Here is a 22,013-nt window from a genome sequence, read left to right on the forward strand (position 1 = left end):
ACATGTGAAAGCAGTCCATTCTGAGAACACAGTGACCTTTTCAACATTAAATCTTTATAGTGCCACAATATCTAAAATGAAATGTGGGTTTTAAGCCTCCCCTCGCTGACAAGGCTCGACTGTACAGTTAAGTATGCATATACACATATAGCAGTGAAACACTGTCATAAACATTTTTTGTAGTGTTATGAAGCATTATCGTAAGCAGTAACATTTGACCGGTTATGACATTGGCATTTGTGAGTTTCCAAATGTGTCCATTAAAAAAAAAAGAAAAGAAAAAGAAAAATAATGATTTCAACTGCTTCACATTTCCAAATAGAACAAACACTTAGAAAGTCCTTCGTAGTTCGCTGAACTGCTGTGCTCACGCACACGCACACACACACACACACACAAAAAAGCTGAAGCAAGGATTGTATTTTAATTCAACACTAAACACCCCTTATTTGTGATCATTGAATAGAAGTGGAAGCCCCCCCCCCCCCAACCAAAAAAAAAAGCCTTTTGGACCCTGATTGTGATATTACAGTTAGGTTGCATTTATTGCTCGTGCCACCTCAGAGACCAGATCGTGTATTTCTTCACAATCCACAATGTGGAATTTAAACTAAATGAAAGAAAACTATTTCAGGAGTCTTTATAAGAAAAAAGAAAACAAATGTCACATCGTGTGTTTAGAACAGAGTATTTGATTCATTAGAACCTAAGCAAAGAGATAAGAAAGCAAACATTTCATTCAGCTGTTTTGGGGTAATTTACAGCAATTGTGAATCTGCCACCCCCCCCCCCCAAAAAAAAAAAAAAACAATCTTCACAATGAGTCCCAAACTAATGCCAGCCCGGTTGACAAAAATCCACACATATATGGATGGTGAATGTAAATTCAGACAGTCTTTTTTTTTTTTTTTTGTAAAATGTTGCGAGTTTCAAGGAGAGAGAGAGAGAGAGGGTGAGAGAGAGAGATAGGGAGAGTCCTGCAGTAAACACACGTTCAGCACATCGCATGCACGCGCCGCATCAACGCCGGTCAAGTTCCGATGGAAGCAACATGATTTTAGTAAAACTTCCTCGCCCTTTTTTTTGTTTTGTTTTTTTCTTTCTTTCACTTCGCATACAAAGAGCAACAGAATGGAAAAACCAAAAGAAAAAAAAGAAAAAAAAAGGAAGAAGCAAATAACAGTTAAGAAATCATTTCGATCAATCTAAGCAGATTTGCCAGTCCATGTGTGTAAAGTCCCCTACAAGATGTCTCACTTTTGCTATGTCGACATGCAAAGATGTCCAACAAATTTGACCTAAGACGACTGTTTTTTTGTTGTTTTTTTTTCTCTCAGATTAATAAAATAAGTCCTTTATCAATATCATGAATGACTCCAAACTTTATTTACCAGCAAAAACACCAAAGAAATATATGACAAAAATGCCCCACTGCATTTCAAATCGATTAAAAACGTTTAACAGACTTTGCTTCCGATAATAACTTGTACCAAGTGTCTGCTTGGTCTTAAGGGCTACAGTCCATCAACAGGAGTAAATACAGTTTGGCAAAAACGGTGTGAAAAATGAGCCGTGTGACACGGCTATTCTCCTCTATCCCACTTCAGAGAATAACACAAAAAAAAACAAATGTCTTTTTACCAATCTCCCCTTAAAAGTGACTAACAATAAATTAAAGAGGACCTTGAAGAGATCTGCTTAAAAGACTGTGTGTATGCATATATTTATATATATTTATATATCTCTATACGTGGTGTGACATAAGTGTCCAGTTCAGAAAGTTCCAGCGAGGCTTTTCTGTATGACGTCTGTATGTGTGTGTGTGCGTGTGTGTGTGTGTGTGTGCGTGTTCCCCCGCCATGTTCAGTGGGATCACGGTGGGTCATGGCGAGGTTCAGACTCTGGTCGGGGCCGTTTGATGTCGGCGGGCTTGGTTAAAAAGGTCCATTGTTACGCCTTGCCCTCTTCTACTTTGACAGCCTGGGGTTTGATGGCTCCAGTGCGTGCTGGTTTGGCTGACCCTGCGGAGGGTAGGGGCTCCTGGAGTTTGCTGGTCATACCCCCAGATGGCGCTTTGCCTTCTCCCACTGCCTTGCGCATGTCCCGCATTGTTTTACTCTGTACAGGAAAATAAAAGTGCAAATCCTAAGATCTACAGCAGTGGCTGGGGAAACTATACATTCATGCACTATTAAGGTTTTAGACTGTACAGAGTTCATATTTAGGTTTTGAGTAAAGACAACAATATTTTACAGTTTCTGAAAGAATATTTTGTTACTTAGACAACTATTAGACTAAAAACTGGAAGCGGTTTACGGTTAATTACATTTAAGTAAAAGGTTCTTCATTACAGCAATCACAACTGTTCAAATGTTACTTGCTTGGAAAACTTACTGCAGTTGAACATCAAATGTGTTACAATTACCAGTTTAAAACATGACAGTAAATCTCTAATTGACATTTACAACTGGAACTGTGAATTTCTCTTGGAGATCATTAAAGTATTTATCTATCTATCTATCTATCTACAAAATATAATATACAGCATTCACTGAAAATACACAAATCAGTCAGAGAGAAAAGAAAAAAGATTAAATCAAATTACCTATATTTACAGTGGGTGGCTCACCTTCATGCCATCCTCTGGCCCTTTAACTGGGGGCTCGGGGGCCGAAGGAGGGGTGGAGTGGGTGGGGTCGCGGCCGGGGTTAGAGTAAGGGGGGGGGACGGATGATGATGGGCTTGTTGACCTGCATGACAGGTCTTTGGATGGGGTTGGGGAAGGGGCCTGTGGGGGGGGGGGCGCATGTGCATCACCATGCTGCCTTGAGCAGGTGGGACCTGTTGGCCATTGGCGAGGACAAGGAGGAGGAGGAGGAGGAGGGGGGGGGGAGGGACAGCGGATGACGGGGAGGGGGAAAGAGTGAAAGAGACAATTAGCAGGATAGATGTGTCTTTTTGAAGTAGATCTGATCCACACTTGAGCGCACTCTTTTCTTTTTTTTTTTTTTTTTAACAAATGTTCAAAATGAAGAGCACGTTGATTTTGAAAAAGTAGGTTGAGTTAGAAGTTCATTGCGTGATCATTACTTAGAGATTCAAACACAGAACTTAAAAGATCTTCCAGCGCTGGTCATGTTAAAAAATAAAAATAAAAATTCGAATAGATACCTGCTGAGTGAAATGGGTCGGCAAAGGACCGACAGGCCCCCCAGGGCCAGAGGGCTTTCCACTCGGGCTGGCAGAACCAGGTCTGAAGAGGAAAGGAAGGAAGAAATTAGAAGCAGTTTTGATGATTCTGCTCCTCAAAAGTGCAAAACACTGGATGAAATTTAAAATGCATCTACAGTTCTAACTTCTAAGCATGAATCACAAGCACTCACCTGTAAGAGCCCCCGGGCATGCCTGAAGAGTGATTGGGCTTATCAGAGAACTGGAAACCTTTCATTTCCATTTGGGAGCCCTGAGAATAAAAGGCGCACTTTTTAATAACTCCACAGTTGTGGGCTGATTTTCTCCATGTGCTCAACGGAAAGACGACAATGACCATTCAGTGGGACGACAGGCTCACCTCTCGGCTGCCGCTCATGACAGCAGCTTGGGATCCCGGTGGTAACATCCGACGTGGGGCTCCCACAGATAAGTTCTGTCCCTGCTGCAGCTGGATGGACTGTGGCAGGATGAGATGCTGCTGAGCTGAACCGTAACGCAGCTGAGAGCCAGGCAGCGGCATTGTAACCTGGTGGAAATGAAGTTTAATATTCAAGTCACAAGATAAAAGTTATGTGATCGTGTTTTGTTACATCAATCTTTCTGCCCGTGGATAAACTTTTAAAGGCTTAAGCAGTCCACTAACCTGGATGAGCTGAGAGTCCATCAGCTGTGAGGAACCCATTCCTGGGCCCTGATTCATCTGGCTGTCATACACAAGCTGCTGGCTGCCATTCATTGGCTGGTAGTGAGAGCCTGACTGTGATTTGACCATGTCTGAGGGCTGCATGCCGGGGAAAGCCGAGTATGGTCCTTTCAGAGGGGCCCCGCCGGACAGCACCATGGGGCTTGGCTGCGACAGGTTGGGGTGCATGTAAACCTGCGACCTAGAAACGTATTGACATAACAGAGTGAGTGAAAACAAGACAAACTACACAAGCTGGTGCAATCGGTTTGCCCTGTTCATAAAAAATGTGATTATGATGAAAGTAAGGTAGTTGGCACTACCTGAAGGGGGGCATGGAGTTGAACATCTCCTGGGACTGCGACACCGGTAAACCTCCTCGAAGCCCCAACTGAGCCTGAGCCTGAAGAGACGTATGCAAGGAGATGGGGATCTGCTGGGCCGCTGCCGCCTGAATTAAAAGAGATGCAACACGGTGACAATCTGCCAAATCCCAAACAAGCCTGTGCTTGTGTGCGTTAATTCTCTACCTGTTGGTAGGTCTGCTGCTGGGTCATGGTGGGTGGAACGAGGCGCGGCTGGCTCTGAAACACGTGACCGTCCAGATACAGTGGAGGGATGTGATTACCTACACAAAGCACAGCAAGCAGAACGGCATTCAGTGCGGTGTATTCTTAACGGAAACCATCGTTTGGGCAAAAGAAGCATCGTTTCACCTTGCATTGACATTGAAGGAGCCACTGACGCAACGGGCATTGGAGGCATGGAAACGCCTCCAAAAGAACTGTAGCTGACGCCAGTGGATGAGCCGACACTACAGGGAGGCTGAGTACCTGAAGCGCCCCCAACTGGAGAGCCCTGCTCAGGGAGAGACTGCGAGTTCTCCCACGCTTTGCGCGCCGACTCCATCTGCCCAAAAAATTGAAATCTCAGGTCAATTTGTGGTTATAAATAGTCACTTTTACTGTATAACTGACGCTTCCCTTCAACACGTATGGAAGGATTTAGCCATGTTCATAAGTCGTGTACCTTGAGAGTAAGGTCAGCACTGGGGAAGGTAATCGGGTTGAGATTGATGCCAGGTTGCAGGTGGTTGGAGCGCAACATGGGGATGCTCTGATTAAGAGTCGTCTGGATTAAAAAAAACAAAAACAAATAAAGAAGGTCAAAAGTAATACCATTTAATCCATTTAAGACTTTTGGAGCATTTATATTTGCCACCACAATAAGTCAGGACCACTCACATTGGTGGTAATAAGTGCGTCCTGAAGCTTGTTCACAGGATTGGAGACGGGCACCGGGGTGGAACCAGGCGGGAGGCTGAAATCGGAGTCTTTGGCACTGACGCCAAACTCAATGGGAGGCACGGGCAACACATTGTCCACATGGAGATCAACACCATTGACTGGAGTAATGGGACCGCCCTCCAGCCTATCAACACCTTCGGAGCCCTTGCGGTGCTTCAGGGAGCGTTCGTTTCCGATGGGCCCAGGCTTGTGCTGTTCTTTAGTTTGTTCTGGGCCGGCGTCAGAGTCCTGGACGAAGAGAATAAACGGGAAACAGAGTGATTTGTTTTTTTTTTAATCGGTGTTTACTTTAAGACCAACATATAAGTGACTATATGAATATTAAAATAAGGACAACAATTATTTTCCAATCAGAAAATGTGCAGTTTGCATTAAAGCTCAGTACCTCAGAGTTTGGCTCGCTACCAGTATAAGACACCTGCTTAGTCCACGAGTCTCCTCCTGAAGATTGCACTGACAGAGCTAAAAATAGAAACACACACCAGTGATTATCTGGAAGAGTTAAGATGTATGTGTCCATCAAAAACAAAAATCCTCTCCAGAGACCAAATCCAATCATGCATGTATTAGGAACACATACTAGAACATTTTAAAAGCCTTTTACTTTCCAGCTGTTTCTATGAGGTCCTAACTCTTTTAGTAGAATATCAAAAGTTCTCGAGTTAAGACATGTCAGCAATGTCAAACTGGGTCTTTAACTACCTGAGCTGTTTGTCTCCCAGATTTCTGTTCCAAGGTTATTTGAAGAAATTGCTTCCTCGGGTTGTTCGATGCTCATGCTTCCCTGCTTCTTGGCAAAGCGTGGCGGTATTTTGGATGTGATTGGCCTGTTTTTCACGGGTACCTAGAACAAATTGAAGGAAGAGCTTTAATTACATGCTTTTTCTTAAGCCTTGACACAATCACAGAATATCAGAATTGAGCATGTTTTACTTACATTAGCTCCCTGTTCTTTCCTCCGCCTGTCATCTTCCTGTGGACGTCTTTGCTTTTTGGTCAAACCATCCTGGTATCCATCTGAATTCGAGCCTGGCCCCCCTGTGTCACCGTCAACTAGGAAATAAATCAGCATGTTGTCAGTTCAACATCACATGAAGACAAGTAACAAACGCAGTGTAAAAGGATATCACTATTTAAGGAATTCTGAGCATTGCAACCATTTAAGCATTTAAGATTAAATGAATGCAGTCAACATGCAGTAAATTATTCTTTCTAATTTTGCCTATTAACCGGGAAAACTTATGATAGGACAAATGAAAAAGCTGGACTCACTTGGGTAGCTGCTGAGCTCGTACTGGGACAGAGGTTCAACCATGTCTGCTTTTCCAGGTCCTGACTTCAGGTCCTTGTCCATTTTCTTCCCTGTGGGTTCACTGGGCTCCCGGTCATCAGTCGGCTGCTCTAAGCCGTAGACCGAGCCTGGCTCGTCTGGACTTCGGCTGAAAAACACGAAAACAACTAATGTTTTGTGTCGGCTAAAGTAAACCCGAACACTAAATTCTTGTTATTTCACCCAGTGTGTTAGCCAGGGTAAATTCAACACTTTTCAAGTGGTGTTATATAATTACAACCTATATTTAGAATTCTATCATCATATAACACAAGGAATTCATCCGATTGGTAACAAATTCATTTTGTATTGGGATGGTAGAGCAACTCATCTTCTAAACGACTTTCGCTCTGTCTTTATCTGAAGTGAAAATACACCATATAAATGAATTGTCTTTAACATCTCTCAGAATAAAAGACATTTTTGAAATGTTTACAAAGTGCCTTCAGAATAAAGGAAGTCTAGTTGCCTCTCAAGACAAGAAATAGTAATACAATGACCTGGATGACTGAGTCTCCAGACAAACTAGTAGCACATGAGCATACAAGCCTAAAACCTTTGTTTTGTATTAGGATCACTTAATATAGGAAGACCTACTACAAAAATGTCAGTTGACAAAGTTTGGATTTCATAATTTGCTATATTTTTACCTTTTACAAGAAGTCCCTCCATTCTGCCAAGTGTCACTCCTGCTGGCGGAGGAGGTGGGAGCATCAGGCGCACGCACCATCTTGGTGGCCTCAAGCAGTGAGGGCTCTCCTTTCCTGTTCTGCCGTTCCACCAGTGGTCTCTGACTCGAGAAACTTCTCTTGGAAAGTTCCCTTTTTTCACCCGAGCCTGGTTCGTTAGGGCCCGAGTCTGACGGGATGTCGCCATGAACCTGGGCCGCTACGCCCCCACCCCCACCTCGCTTCTCTCTCCAGTCATTAAAGTCACTATTGTCTGAACCCGTCTCCCATTCCTCTGTCTGACCATGTTGGCTGGAGCGTCCAGCATAGTGACTGGTGGGCCAGTTATCATCACCACTGCCTTTGGCACGACCCGGCCAGGGGTTTGCAAAGTCTCCGTTTATATACTCATCGCTTGTCCACTGATTTGAGCCGGGCTCGCGCTCTTGTTGCAGACGGCGGAAGCGCGGGGGCTTGTCTTGGCGTGGAGGACGCCGTCTCCTTAACATCTGTCTGTCGGGGTTATCGTTGTCAAAATAGTACTCTCCGTCACGGTCCTCTGTACCATTTTCCACAAAGGAGCCAGTAAATTTAGGAGCGTACTTCAAGCCGTCACGTTCAACTGGAGGTCTGCGGGTGTAAGCAGTGTCAACTACGGGACCATAGCCATTTTCTTGCATGGAGCCACTGCTGCTGTTAAACTGAGGCCCACGACCTCGCCATGTAGAAATGTCCCTGGGTCCTCCATAACCTCGACTGTAACTACCAGTGGTGTTCAGTCTGGGAGGCAGGACGCGGCCGCCGAAGCTTCTGGTGACCTTGGTCTTCTCTCTGGAATCTGCAGCCGCCTGCTCATCACAGTAGACTTTATTGGATCTCCACGAGTCTCTGTCAGCTTTACGGATTTCTCCCGCATCGACATAACCGTCTCCATTTTCAGATCCCTTCTGGCGACGCCGTTTAGGAAGTTCCTCATACTCGGAGGCTTCGCTCAAGGTCTCACTGACATTTCGCCTACGGGGCTTGCCTCTCTGGAACTCCTCCACCTTGATAAGGTCCCTGGGTGCTGCTCGACCTCGGCCTGCCCGCTGAGCACCACTGCTACTGCTGCTGTTATTGTTGTTAAATGCCCCTCTGAGATTATCTCCTCCTCGGCCTCCACGGGTTCCTCCTCTTGAGTTAAATTCTCTAAAGCCACGGCTGCGACCTCTACCTGTGCCCCTGACTGCACCAAACGCTTGTTCTTCATCGATGAAGATCCAGTTACTGCGCCGTGGTACCTGAGGTTCTCGGTTTTCCAGGCTCTCTCGAGGTGATTGGCTCTTGCCACTTCCCCAAGGGCTCTCCTTGGGAGAGTCGTCACTAAGGGTGATTTGAGGCCTTTCAATTTTATTTGGAGCTGGTGATTGATGTTGCCTCTCTTCAGGCTGTTTCTCAACCACAGGTGAGGCGGCGCGCCTGCTGTTGACTGGCTGGTTATCTTTCTTCAAGTCATAGACGTTAGTGAGGACTTCCTTCTCAAGGCGGTAGGGGACCGGCTTCTCCTCAGGCTCAGGCTTGGGCTTTTCATTTTCCTTGTCCTCCACTTTCAGAGCTTTAAGAACCGGTTTCTTTATGGGCCCAGTTCTGCGAGTCAAAGTCCGCCCACTGTTCTCCGAGGGCTGGCTGACACTGCTGCTGGAGCTAGAGCTGACTTCAGACCACTGGCTTTGGGGATTGTTGAGTACTCCATCTTGTTTCTGTCCTTCTCTTTTCCAGTTGTCCTTGGAGCAATCTAGGGGCTCATCATGAGAATCAAGGCCCTCCTTCAGATGCTTGTCTCTTGACTCTTGCTTTGAATATTCATTGTCTGAATGATTCTGAGAAAGGTTCTGAGCAGTGGTGAGCAAGCCTCGGTCATGATGTTCTCTGTCAGAGCCTCGGCTCTGGTAAGAGTGGTGGGAGAGATCGTCTTGAGTGTGGGTCAAGCCTTCATTGCCTCTGTCTTCATAGGAGTCTTGCTGGGAGGAGACCAGATCATTTCTGCAGGGTTAAAAACCAACAAAAAAGTATATATTAACACAAACAGACTGAAAACAACATGTGGTGTATTCCGGAGCAACTGGGCACTTTGTTACAACACAATAACTGACCTGTCATCAGGCTGGCCACCATCTGAACTCTCATGTTGTCTCTGGTAAGGTGGAGTGAAGCTGCGCAAAGGGTAGCCATCTTGGCTCCACATAGGATAAGGCTCAGTGGAAGGGGCTCGTCTCTCCTGATGCAGGTTGGGATGGCATCCTTCATCAGAACCGGGACTGTTCAAGTGCTCTTGATGCATGATGGGTTTTACCATTCCCGCTAGAAATAAGAAGAGGAAGGTTTGCAGTCAAAAGTAGTTTTGTTTTTTTTCCCCCCAATGGCATCCGGGGCCGGTATTATTAGTTAGTGTTAGTTTTTCTATACATTTTCTTCACTTGCGTTTCTGATTTATTCACTTTTAATCTTGACCATCAACCAGGACAACTCAGCTCACATTTTTCCTGTGTTTAACAGTGAGATGCTCCCAGATGTAGTTTAAAAAAAAAAAAAATCTATATATATACACGAGTGCTGTCAATCCATCAAAAAAAAAAAAAAAACTACCGTACTTTCCGGACGATAAGCCACTACTTTTTTCCAATGCTTTGAACCCTGCGGCTTATAACACGATGCAGCTAATTTAATGTTCCTCCTCAGAATCACAATCAGCAAATAACCCATAAAATCAGCAGAGATAAAACGCTTGCTGATTATGTATGTGGTCAATAAATTCGGCAATATAAAATAAAACTAATGACTTTTACTTTCACAATCAGCCACCAGGTAACCTATTAAAGTAAAACTTTCTTCCTTAATATTATTCCACTCTGCATTGTATTGCTCTGGAGTCACAGTGCTGCGCCCAGAGACACTGCACATGCAGCAGCTAATGCAAAGAAGTGTGAAAACACCACAAAAAAATCCCCCAAACCAACCTGAAGTAAACAAAGCGGCGTTAATTACGTAAACATTTTTTTAGCGAGTTAAACGTTTCAAATCAATTAACATGTTGTTCTTGACAGCACGAACGCACGCACACGCGCACACACACACACACACACACACACACACACACACACACACACACACACACACACACACACACACACACACACACACACACACACACACACACACACACACACACACACACACACACACACACACACACACACACACACACACACACACACACACACACACACACACACACACACACACCTATTCAAGTCTAGTTATCAGCACTTTGCTTCACAAACGTTATCTGCCACACAACACTGTGCAACCGTGTAGATACATCATGAACATTTGAGTACTGATTGGGGAAAGTGTCACCAACACGTTCACTCACACAGCCCCAATATTTACCTGAAGAGTGGACAGCACCAGGATAGTAGTCCACAGGAGATCGCCCTTGGGCCATGCGGGGATCCATGAAGGGTGGCATCATCATCCAGCGGGGATCAAACCCAAGGACATGTGGGGGATAATATCCCCGTTGGGCATGGCTGGAACTTGATGGAGCAGGGTGACCAGGCTGCTGCCAATGCTGCATTTTGAACACTTCCTAAAGAATGCAGAAAGCACAGAGTCTCAAACAATTATAGTGAAATCCATTCTCCCAGTTTTACTTTAAAAAGCATGTGATTAAAGGCATGCAACAAAAAACAATACAATTAAATTTAACTTTCACGTGTCACTGCATCTATCACAATCCACATTATACAAGTCCTTTATTGTGAAGGGCAAATCAATGAGTGCTACAATAAAACATTTAACACAATTGAGAAGCCCACTTTTCAAAACAAACAAATACACAGGTATAATAGAATAGAATTTGAATAATAAACAATCAAATGTGATCATTTCTTTTTAAATACGTTAAAAGTTTTTTATATGTGTACATACTGGGTTATTTGTTCTGTCACCTGTTGCCAATTTAAAGAGTATTGGTTTCCTGTGTTTGTATGCCCTCTTGTGGACCAAACAAGCAAAAACTACCTGATTGTGAGAATGATAAAGCAAGAAACTAAATACATGGGGTATATAAATTAAGATGGTATATCTCATTTGCATTTTCATGGCAAATTTGAATATAATCAAAATATCAAAGAGTAAGAAATGAAATTCCAATTAGAATATAGAAGAATGCCAGTCTATACTGTACAGTATCCACAGCCTTATACATGCAAACAGCCATGTTCGGCCAAGTGACGGCCTATATTCACACACAAAAACGGCCATGTTCGCATGTGTGAATGATTATACTGGCTGATCCAATGCAGAGTAATTAGGTCAGCCAGTAAGTTGACTCAGATGGAGATCGCTAATGCATTTAGTAAAACGGCTGTTCCAACCAGCTAATTTGTTTGTTTGGAACACAACAGAAGGTTTGGCGTTTTTGCCCCGATTTGTAGCGTTCCTGAAACTTCTCGTGACCTCATTTATCAACAATGAACGTTAGTTAGTATGACCAAAAGAACCAGAGTATTGGAAACGATATCAACGCAAGATCATAATAATTCACTTTTTTACAAGTCTTATAAAAAAAGTATAGAGCCGCAAACTCTTGACAAACCTTGTTATTATGATGTCATTAACAGATTATTGCTACAACGCGAGTGTAGGTGTTTTAAAATAGGAGGGGAGACAATATGGTTCTCACCTGCTGCTGGTGATGCTGCGGCTGCTTTTGAAAGCGAGGTGGGACTGGCTTGGAGGGGTGACGTCCGCTATAGTCTCCCGAGGGAGAGGAGGGCTCCTGGCCATCATCCTCACTGCCGCGGTAGGCAGAGAACCCAGACTCCTCACGGAAACTATGGCCAGGGGAGTTGTCCGGTGGACATTCGCTTCCATCTAGAAATCATTTATTCACAAAAAAAATCCTTAGCTTCTTTTCAATTTCAGCAATAGGTTCAAAAATCCTTTCAATAACTAAATAAAGTGGTTCCCTATTTTACCCTTTGTGCTGTACTGCCAGTTTTCATGATGGCCTTTATCTTGTTCCCTGCTTGGGGACAGAGGGGCTTCTTTGCCCTCTCCCTCCTTCTGACCATCCTCAGATCGGGATGTCTGTCTTTCAGTCTTCCCAAATTTCTCATCCAGCTTTTTGAGTTTTTCTGCGCAGGCAGCAAGCCGTTCCTCGCGGGCACGCCTCTCTTCCTCCTCCCGCCTTCTGCGGGCTCTCTCCACGGCCTCAGAGAGTTCAGGCGACACGTACTTTGTCCTGGCCGGTGCCTGAGAGTGAGGCTGTCGCTGGTGATCATCCGGGTCAGCCAGTGGCTCGCCTTGGTTTTTCTGTGGGGCCAAGAGGTGGTACAGACAAAGCATGCTAAAATTGTCTGACTTAAAAAAAAAAAAAAAAAATTTTTAAAAGCTACACACACAATGTACACTTAACTGTAGGATTGCAATTTATTTCAAATACGGACTGTTTGATAACAGGTCATTTACAGTGCGACTGTTAATCGAATGATGAAATAAACATGATATAGTTAAGCTGACAAACAACTGTATGTCCCAAACTAAAAATAATCATGCCTTTTCTTCTGGCTACACACAGTGATCCTGGCCGCATCATAGGAAAGATGAGCAATTGTGAAGATATCTGTTGTTGTGGCTTAAAATCTGTGGTCTTGTTTGGTGCATTGACACAGGTTCATGTCAAGGTTACGCAACCATCGACAACGTGCAATAATCATAGTGATGGTGTTAGAAATTTCAACACAGCCAACTCATCACACAGCTATCAGCTACAAGTATTCACAAACCAGTGGAAATCAGCAAAATATTAAATAAGGATCAATGTGACAATGGTACGACAACTAAACCACTTAACAGATTGCAATAGAGAAATGAAACGGAAAGATTCCTTTGATTCCAAGAGTGTAAAAGTCTCTGAAACTTGTTCCACTGAGAAGAATACTATATATTCAAACCATGGCTACAGGCAGTTTCTCTGTGTGTACACTGTATACTTTGGGCAGGTGGTTTAACACCTCTCACATCAGACTTGGTAGGGGAAAAAAAAAAAAAAAACAATTAAAAACCGACAAACTGGTATAATCTGTACTTTGATTATACATGTCACATCATGTTCGCTTGCACAGCAAAAGGCTTAGCAGATAAAAAGTAGGCCATCACATATCGCTATGGTTACTGCAAGGTCATCTCTGCCAATTCACAGTGACAGTCTGAGTCGAGGGTGTGTGAGTGCACACTGCTATTCATATGCTCAATAGTCTTATGCTCTGTAGTTACAGAGGAATTAAAAGACAAGATGGGTTTGAACTGTGAATAACATAACAAGCTCATCTTAGATAAGCAATCTCATGAGAGGAGGATCAAAGTGGAAAATCACTGCAGATTGCGCAGTTACCTGGGTGTCCGTAGAGAGATATCTGCTGTTGGTCTTCCTGGTTTGCTCATGGTGATGATGTTGGTAGGAATAACTCTCGTCAGGGCCCTCTAGAGGATAAGATGCCTCTCCGGAACTCAGGGAGGATTGACAGTCCCGCTGGTTCTCTCTCTCCCACTCAGTCCTGACAAGTAACAATTGAAAAAGACACCCTTCGAATGACAAAACTGTGATGTGTTTAGAGCACCATTAAGCTGGAATGGAAAAGCGCTCTTACCACATCTTGTGTTTTTCACCGGAATGGTGTTCATCTTCATCATCACTAAACTTGAGCTTTTCACTGTAATCAACTTCTTCATGAAGTCCTGAAATTAAAAAGAAATAGAACAGTCAGCAGTGCTGGAGATTGAGAAAGAATTTTAAAGAATGCTTTAAAAAAATACACAAGATTTGAAGTTTCTGGCTAAAATGAAAACATGACATTACATATTACACGCAGAGTGATCTTGACTAGAAAGAAAATATGTAATCTCAGGCCTTTATGCATCTGCAGGTAATTTATCCTCAAAATCCTGATTAACTATGTGCGCTGTGGATTTCCTCCTTTCCTCTTGGGTTTGTGAAAATCCTAGCCTGGTGAGTATATTAAAAACCAATGGGCAGAGGAATGCAGAGAGCGCCAAGGGCAAACATAACGATGAATACCGAGTTTCCATTCTCTATTCAAATTCTAATGAATATATACATTGGCTTACTCATCAGCTAATAAAATAACCAGGAGATGGATTGTGGATCCTAATAATACATGCGGACATTGGATAAAGAATGTTAGAAAATATATTTTCACAAGCGAAAGACTCAGAAGATGAAGACGTACAGCAGAAACAATACGTATGAAACTCAGAACTTTGTTTTTTCATATCTGTTTAGCTGAAAAGGTTCAGGTCCAGAAAGTACTGACCAGCCCATCCGTCCTCGCAGTCAATGTCAAGCTCGTCGAGATCCTTCAAATCTTCTGGGTTGATAATGGCTGGGCGGACTGGCCTGTCACCGGGCCTGCGGATGGGCTGAGAAGAGAGTCGGGGCGGCCCACGTATAAATCGGTTCTCTCGTCTTACATCTCCACTGCAAGACAAGGGCAGATAAACATAAATTAGTAAACTTCAAACTACGTCATTACGAAAAACAGTTTGGAGTTTTGGTATTGACTCACTTGACAAGTTCAGTTTTGGCATAGCTCTGCCTGAAAGTGGGTTTGCTCTCGAATCGGGCTGGGGCTGCTATGGTGGTAGGAACATTGTCAGTACCCGGAGCTTCACGCGTCTCTTTAGAGCACATCTGAAAACAGCAGAAGTTAAACTTTGAAACAAGCTGAATTGACCTGAACGTCTAAATGCAGGTTTGTGTTACTGATTGGCGTGTGAAGTCATGTGGTACTCACAAAAGCGGGCAACATGTCATGGTAGACAGCAGTTGAAGTGTGGTGGAGCTGGTACTGCAGGGCAGTGGGGACGGTCGTTCTGCGGACTGGTTGGGCAGGGCGCAAGGAAGGCTCCTTGGGGTCAAGGCCTGGCGATTGAGGTGTCGCCACACTGGAGGAGGTTGTGCCGGCGGTGGCAGAGGTGGGGTGAGATGTGGCTGGAGGGGTGCCAGTCTCACCCAGGGCAGTGAGTTTACCCTCGGGATCTGCTGGCAGGCCGAGGGTCAGAGACGAGGGCTGAAGGTTCCTGCCACCACCTTCCCTCCAGCTCGTCACATCTTGAAATGGAAAAAGAAGGGATTCAGAAAAGGCCGAGCTTGAGTTGGAAATGTACTTTGGAGTACTAAGAGCAATTCTTCAGACTAGGATAGAAACTTTGACGTGTAATGCAATTCCTAAATATCAAAATCTAATTTCTCAAAAAGACTATGAAAATGTTTTTTTACATTTCCCAGTTGATCTTTCTAAATATGATTTTGTTTATTCATATAGTAAGAGCTTTGGGGCAGACGCAGAACTCACTCTGGGGGCGGAGGCTTGGTCCGGGCCCATACGACGGATCGAAGCCGCTTCTTTCCTTGCCAGCTCTGTCCTGTTCTCCAGCGGCCTTCAGCGTGGGAAATTCCTCGTGAGAGAAGGGCTGAAGTCGGTTTGAGACCCTTAAACCTGATGTGTGCAAATACACAAGCACAATCACTAATAGGAAACAAAGTCTGGACAACAAATTGATCACGGGGAACATCTTATTTGATTTTAAACACAACTAAACCAGAGTCACACACTAATGAGTGAGATGACGCACCATCTTGCTCTACTGCCTTTCCATTTAGCTGGGCCCATTGCTTTGGTCCACCTGTGTTTGTGTTCTGTGGAAAAGAAGGAAATCAGGGTCAGAGTTCAACCGATTGAATCAAATTGATCTGTAAAACACAGATTGGCAGCTTTTCTTGAACTTAAATATGGATAATTTCTCTTATCTAATTAGGGGGTGTGGCTTTCCTTTGCAAAGTTGTTTAATAACACGATTGACTCCACCAGCGATTATATTTTAAACCAGAATTTTTAAGGAAGAAACAAACAGTACAAGATGTAGCTGTTCCAGAAATTTAAAAAAAAATGCTCAAGGTTTAACATAACAGAATAGTGAATACACACCTCCTGGATGGCTACTGGTGAGGGCTTCTGAAGATTGGAGACAGATTTCTGTGAAGCCAGCTGCGGCTGCAACTCCTGCAGCTGTGGTATTGATGCAAAAGAACTAAAAACAAGAGTGGGGAAGAAGACGACAATTGTTAATGTGGTGTTACTGAAGGCAAAGAGGGGAAAAGCAAGCATCACAAGACAGTGGTTCTCACACACTGAATCTGCTGACTATTACAAATATGTTTTTTTTTATTAGACGCAAGCACTGGAAAAGTGTCTAAACGTTGCTGTTGGTCTCACAGAATGGATACTAATCAATCAGTCAATATGTATTCATCTGGCCCCTGTCAAACAAAATCCAACCCTAAGTGCTTTATTTGTTACACTAAATAGCTCATTGTTTTTTTCAACTGACCTCTTTTGCTCGGGTTGTTCCTGCTTGTTCGCCCATCCTGTACCGTCTTTGGGCACTATAATCACGTTGGGATCGTTTCCTTTGTTTTCAGACTTCAAGCTCGGTAGGTGAGCAGGTGGGGGCATGCGCCGGGCTGTGGCCACTTTTCCAAGACTCTGCAAGCCATGTCGCGGAACTACTAGAGAGAAAACGTTGGTCGAAAGACAGGGGGTAGTACATAATGTAAGACACAAAGATCACAGAGGAACCGGAAAGACTGTCAAATAGTGGAAGCAAAAATCGACCATACCTGTGTTTTTTTGAGCTTCTATTGATTTTCCCTTGTACTTGTCAAATAGGCTGAGTGAGGAATACTTGCTTTTCCCATCCTTGGACTTGGTTATTTGCCCCAAACGATCGGACATTGCGATGTAAGGTCATCGAGTATGGAAATTTTTCTTTGCGCCTCTTCCCAGTGCCTTCTGATTCTGCAAAGAACAGAAGAAAATTCTACATTGAGAATATAAACTCACTGCAAGACAGGAAATTGTGTGAAATATTCAGACCTATGGGATAGAAAATGAGTGTCAAGGCGGTGCAAAATACAAATAACAACTCAAGTGTTTACCTTTATACTAAAAAATATGCAACTAGATGGCATAGATCAAAGTTGAGATGGACAAGAAGTGTTATAGGTTAATTTGCATTTGAATTTATGTTTAGTTACTTTAGTGGCACAGCCAGCATTTCCACAAAAGGTTTGATCAAGGTTGATTAAAAGTGCCATTATCAACAATCTGTTGTGTTCAGTTACTCAAACATAATTTAAAGGATGTGCTTTATAATATTTACAGAACAGCTATTAGCATTGTTTCTTTAAGGCACATTTCATATTAAAAAGAAAAATGTAGTAACCTGAACATTAACTTTGGGAACACATTTTCACTTCACTTGTTCATTTCAATGAAACGCTGATATCAGAGCAACACTGCCAGGAAGTGTAACTTGTACAAGTAACCTGAGGTGAGGGTAGGATATTTGCAATTTGAAACAAATTGATACTTTTTGGTTTAAGTGTTATGTGAAACTGATCAGAAAAAACAGTGCAGACATGCTGCATACCAAACACTACATACAAAAGGTATAGAGAATAAATGCAAAAAATATATATACTACTTTTTCCCTACTAGAGCAAATTCAAGATAAACCATGATTAAAAGACACTAACATTGTAACATTTCCTTGCATCTGGTTTAAAAAAAAATAATAATAATTAATTCTTATTTAGTGGGTGACTTGACCTCTCTGAGGGTGATGCTATTGCCCCATGATAATGAAGCGATTGAGCAGACAAGGCAGAGCATTTCTGTATCAAAAGTTAAAGATTTTAATTAAGGTTGATCTAAACCTTTTTTTTCTTTTAACTAAATACTGGCTGTTCGATCCCTCACCTACTTAAAATAATGTATTGGATTCCTCAATGTATATGCCTTGCAGTGGACTGAACATGTAAAAACTACTTGATAGAAACACTGATGTATCACAAGACTAAGGAGCACATGGCGCATACAAATTATAGGCTATATTGAATTGTTTTAATTAAAAATGTAATATAATCCAAGTACTAAACACAATAATTAATGGAATGTGATTAAAAATGTAGAGTAAGACAACTGCAGTACTGCATACCGATTTGTTAGAATTCATATAAAAAAGAAGGTTTTTTTTCTCTTTAAGAAGTTGTTCTTGCCCAAGTGTAACTAGTGTACTGTACTCTGCGTGTTCATTATGAAAAGATTAATAGAAAAAACTAAATCTATAAGTAGTCAACATTGATGGGAGCCCCTGCATGAATACAACACAAACATATTAACATAATGCTCAATAAAGGCTCAGAATAAAATGTAAACTTATAAACAAAAGGTCATGGCCTGTAACTCTCCCACCACGTCAATAAAAGGGGAGAAGCAACCTTTCTTAAGGACCCGATCACATGAATATAACAGAAAAATTTGGAAGGCACATTTACTTCCTGACATACATACATTTTCCCTGAGGCCCTTAAAAACAGCACAAATCCACCATCAGTAGATTTTATGAGGCTATTCATTGACTCGTTATCCTGGATATTTTTATCATACATACATATATTCTTTGTGCAGTAGGCTACTAAAGAATCTGTGGAATTTAGGTTACAGTTTATTTCTTCAGCAGCGACTGTGTCTGTCATGTATGAGTCAACATTTCCATATGAAGTAGATTTGGTCACAGTTTCAGAAACGAAAATGTGACCCCAAAAGTCAAACACACATAATGTTGAGGCTTTACACGCCACAAATACAGATCAATACAGACTTTATGTTCAAAAATAAATCCCACCCTTGATGGGCACAAATTATGTGTGTGTGCAGAAGTTATTTAGTCCAGGTATGCATACACCACAAACATTTCTTTGAGATATGCAGTATGAATTAGGTTAAGAACATTTAGTACTCTGCAATATTAAATCTACAAACAACCATTCAGGAATTTGCCCAAAAAACCTGAAATTAATCAGATTAGTGTGGCAAATAAGTAAACATTCACATTGCCTGTGGCCTATAGTCTTTCAATAATTTTATTAGAACTTGGTTACTGCTTTAAATGCAAAATAAATATATTTTGAATTGAGATAGAGCAGTAGAAGCACTTCCAAACACTTAACTGCAACCACCTGTGTAACAACACAAAACTGCACAAAGTAATTAGGTTTCTTTTAGATAATAATAATAAAAGTCTGACATTTTTATCAATAGTGTTGGTTAACAAAGAATAGCGTTAGTGAAGGAGTTTTTAGATGTCAATAAACTACAAATTCTCACTTTTTCCTCCATGATTAAATTTCAATCTATCAAATATGCCAGGTTAAGCTATTTTGTAAAAAAGTATTTAATGTCTGTAGAAGTTGCTTCAACTACAGACACAAATTTCAGTAAGAACCCAGATAGCAGATAATTTATCCCCCATTCTGAAGGAGCATTTTCACACACTTGAAAGGGATTTTACAGTAAAGATGCATGCACTACATCCAACTGCTGTCCCTATACTTTGACTGCCAATATCCAAAGATGAATAAAATGTTCCTTTCACAGGTCATTTGGACAGTATCAACTGAAATAACTCAAAATTACTGGTCTACTGCAAGCAGATTTGTTAGAATTAGTGACATACAATTAATTTTTATATAAATTTGGAGCTACTATTCACATACATCCTTGTGGTAGGAGTACTCGGCCTCAATTTGGCCCTCTGATAGTGAGGATCATATTTTTGCAGCCCCCACTGTGATCAAAGTAACCTATCCCACTACTAAAGGCAATTAAAGCATCAAGACATCAATCATGGACTAAAAAGCTCCAAGCTGACACAACTTGGTGTGATCCATCTTAATGCCACAGGTCTTTTCAAGATAGAACAAAGTTACTTGAGACTATGGAGGACCGCTCATCTTGTCAAGAGGGACTTTAATGCCTGTGACTTTCTGCAGCATTCTGTTTTGGCTTCTTGTCCTAAACCACTGGGACTGGTATAGAATAACAAGTGCATTCATATACATTGCATTTAGTGTGTTTTGTCGGATTGGAGTTTAGGTAATAATAATATTATTGCACTCACGTTCAGTTGTAAGATAAAGACATTTTAGTTTCAACCGTAACTTTCAATGCTTTCCACGAGCATGATGTTACAACGTAAAACAGTACCAGCTGCAATTACACTAAAAACTCAAACACGAGTGTGTAAACAAACTTACATGAGCCAAACTCTAAACGGTCAAACACATACCTAATAAAGCCTTTAACAATAGTTGTATATGATCACAGGTGTTGCCTAAAACGGTGCCAATGCATGTATGACAGATGTACAACCCTAACAAACGCACCGGGAGCTAAACTCGGTGCTGAAAGGTTGACATGCACAGGTCTGTTGCAGGAGAAATACTGAGGCGACAAAAAAGGTTGAATGCCATCGTTTGTGGTAAAAACACAGCAACCCACCCTGCATCCGAGGCCGCTCGGGTTAAAGACCCGCATAGGCGTTCAAAAGAGAGAGAACTACGAATCTCTCGCCATCAAGGTTGTCTAATATACATAAAAATGCCCCGGTTCGTTCGGTGTTGTCCATTATACTAAACCAGCCCAGATATGTGCGAGACAAGCACCAAATTCAGGGAAAAAAGAGAAAGAAAATCCCCCCCCCCCCCCCCCCCCAGATGTGGAAGCTAACGCGATCATAACCTAATGATGTGCATGTCTCGGTTTTGGCGACGTTTAATTGACAGTTTCACCATACAAATATACAAACAAAAAAAAACATTTCAACAATGTAAATTCTGGAAAACAGTGAAAGTACATTGCTATGACATTAATTGGAAGTACCGGAGCCTTACTGAGAGCTAACGCTAAAGTCAGTTCCAGCACTTGAAGCTAACCACCACCACCACCCAGTTTACTGCACTAAAAACAAAACACTGCCCATTTCCAAAGAGATACGACCAAGAAGCAAAGTCATTTCGATTAGTCTGACACTCTAAACAGTCGACTTAAAGCGTACAAGATCCACCAAGGGGAAAGAATGTGGCTGCTAACCGTGTTAAAATACGTTAGCTTGTAGCTAGCCCAAAATGGCTATGTAAACATCAAACACCACCGATAAAAGTCTCGTGGAGCTATCTTTTTTTTACTGCGTTTATAATATTTAAACTGTAAAAGCACAGCGCGACACTGGCCCGTGTGCTTAATATAGTTAACTTGGGTAAATTGGCAATACATTTCTCAAACTGAGCATTTAGCCAACTGGCTAGGGCAATCGAAGCTTGTTGGAAAACTAGCCTCACGGCAACCCTGTTCAACTTCCAGGGTTATGTTACAAAAACACCGTGACAGGCCAGGAGTTCTGCAACAACATTCACTCATATCCGGACAGCAAAATAAAGCACCTCTGGTGAATTTTACTGCCACACCTCTTGACCAGGGCAGTAGCTTTCAACCCTCGCTCGGCTTTCTGGACGCTCTTGAAGACAGCGAAGGGAATGTAGGACAAGGCGATTAAAAATGGCTGCTGCCCAGAACAAAGCAACAATAAAACAGGGCAGCGGAGAAGACGAGCAAAAACAGCCGATTTTACGGCGCTGTCCGCGCTCATGGACTCACCGATTGAAAAACTGTGGGTGTCTTCTGATCAGCGACAGTGATGTATTTCCACAAAGTGTCGTATGTTGGGAGGATGGATGGCGATTGTAGAGCCCAATCTTCACAGGATTGAACCGCTCGCGGTGTTGTTGCTGGGGTCCTACCCGGCCTGAGAATGAACGGGGCTGTGTGCAGGCTGCATCGGCTCGG

The 22,013-nt window shown here is 42.5% G+C and overlaps 1 protein-coding gene across 1 annotated transcript; it reads right to left on the reverse strand.

The window, feature by feature from the left end:
• Positions 1-511: 511 nt before the first annotated feature.
• On the reverse strand, positions 512-21,958 carry prrc2b (proline-rich coiled-coil 2B). The gene is given in 33 exon segments (XM_080510519.1): positions 512-2,118; positions 2,630-2,725; positions 2,727-2,801; positions 2,803-2,841; positions 3,172-3,253; positions 3,384-3,463; positions 3,572-3,739; positions 3,857-4,097; positions 4,219-4,346; positions 4,426-4,523; positions 4,612-4,804; positions 4,925-5,026; positions 5,140-5,430; positions 5,588-5,664; positions 5,905-6,046; positions 6,140-6,255; positions 6,475-6,641; positions 7,183-9,222; positions 9,333-9,540; positions 10,630-10,828; positions 11,927-12,117; positions 12,222-12,558; positions 13,640-13,802; positions 13,896-13,983; positions 14,580-14,743; positions 14,832-14,956; positions 15,060-15,376; positions 15,621-15,764; positions 15,901-15,964; positions 16,254-16,356; positions 16,657-16,834; positions 16,946-17,123; positions 21,825-21,958. Coding segments are annotated over 32 exon segments (6,699 nt in total). The 5' UTR covers positions 17,061-17,123; positions 21,825-21,958; the 3' UTR covers positions 512-1,950.
• Positions 21,959-22,013: the final 55 nt, after the last annotated feature.

Source organism: Blennius ocellaris (assembly GCF_963422515.1).
Source record: "Blennius ocellaris genome assembly, chromosome: 15".
In the NCBI taxonomy this organism is placed as follows: domain Eukaryota; kingdom Metazoa; phylum Chordata; class Actinopteri; order Blenniiformes; family Blenniidae; genus Blennius; species Blennius ocellaris.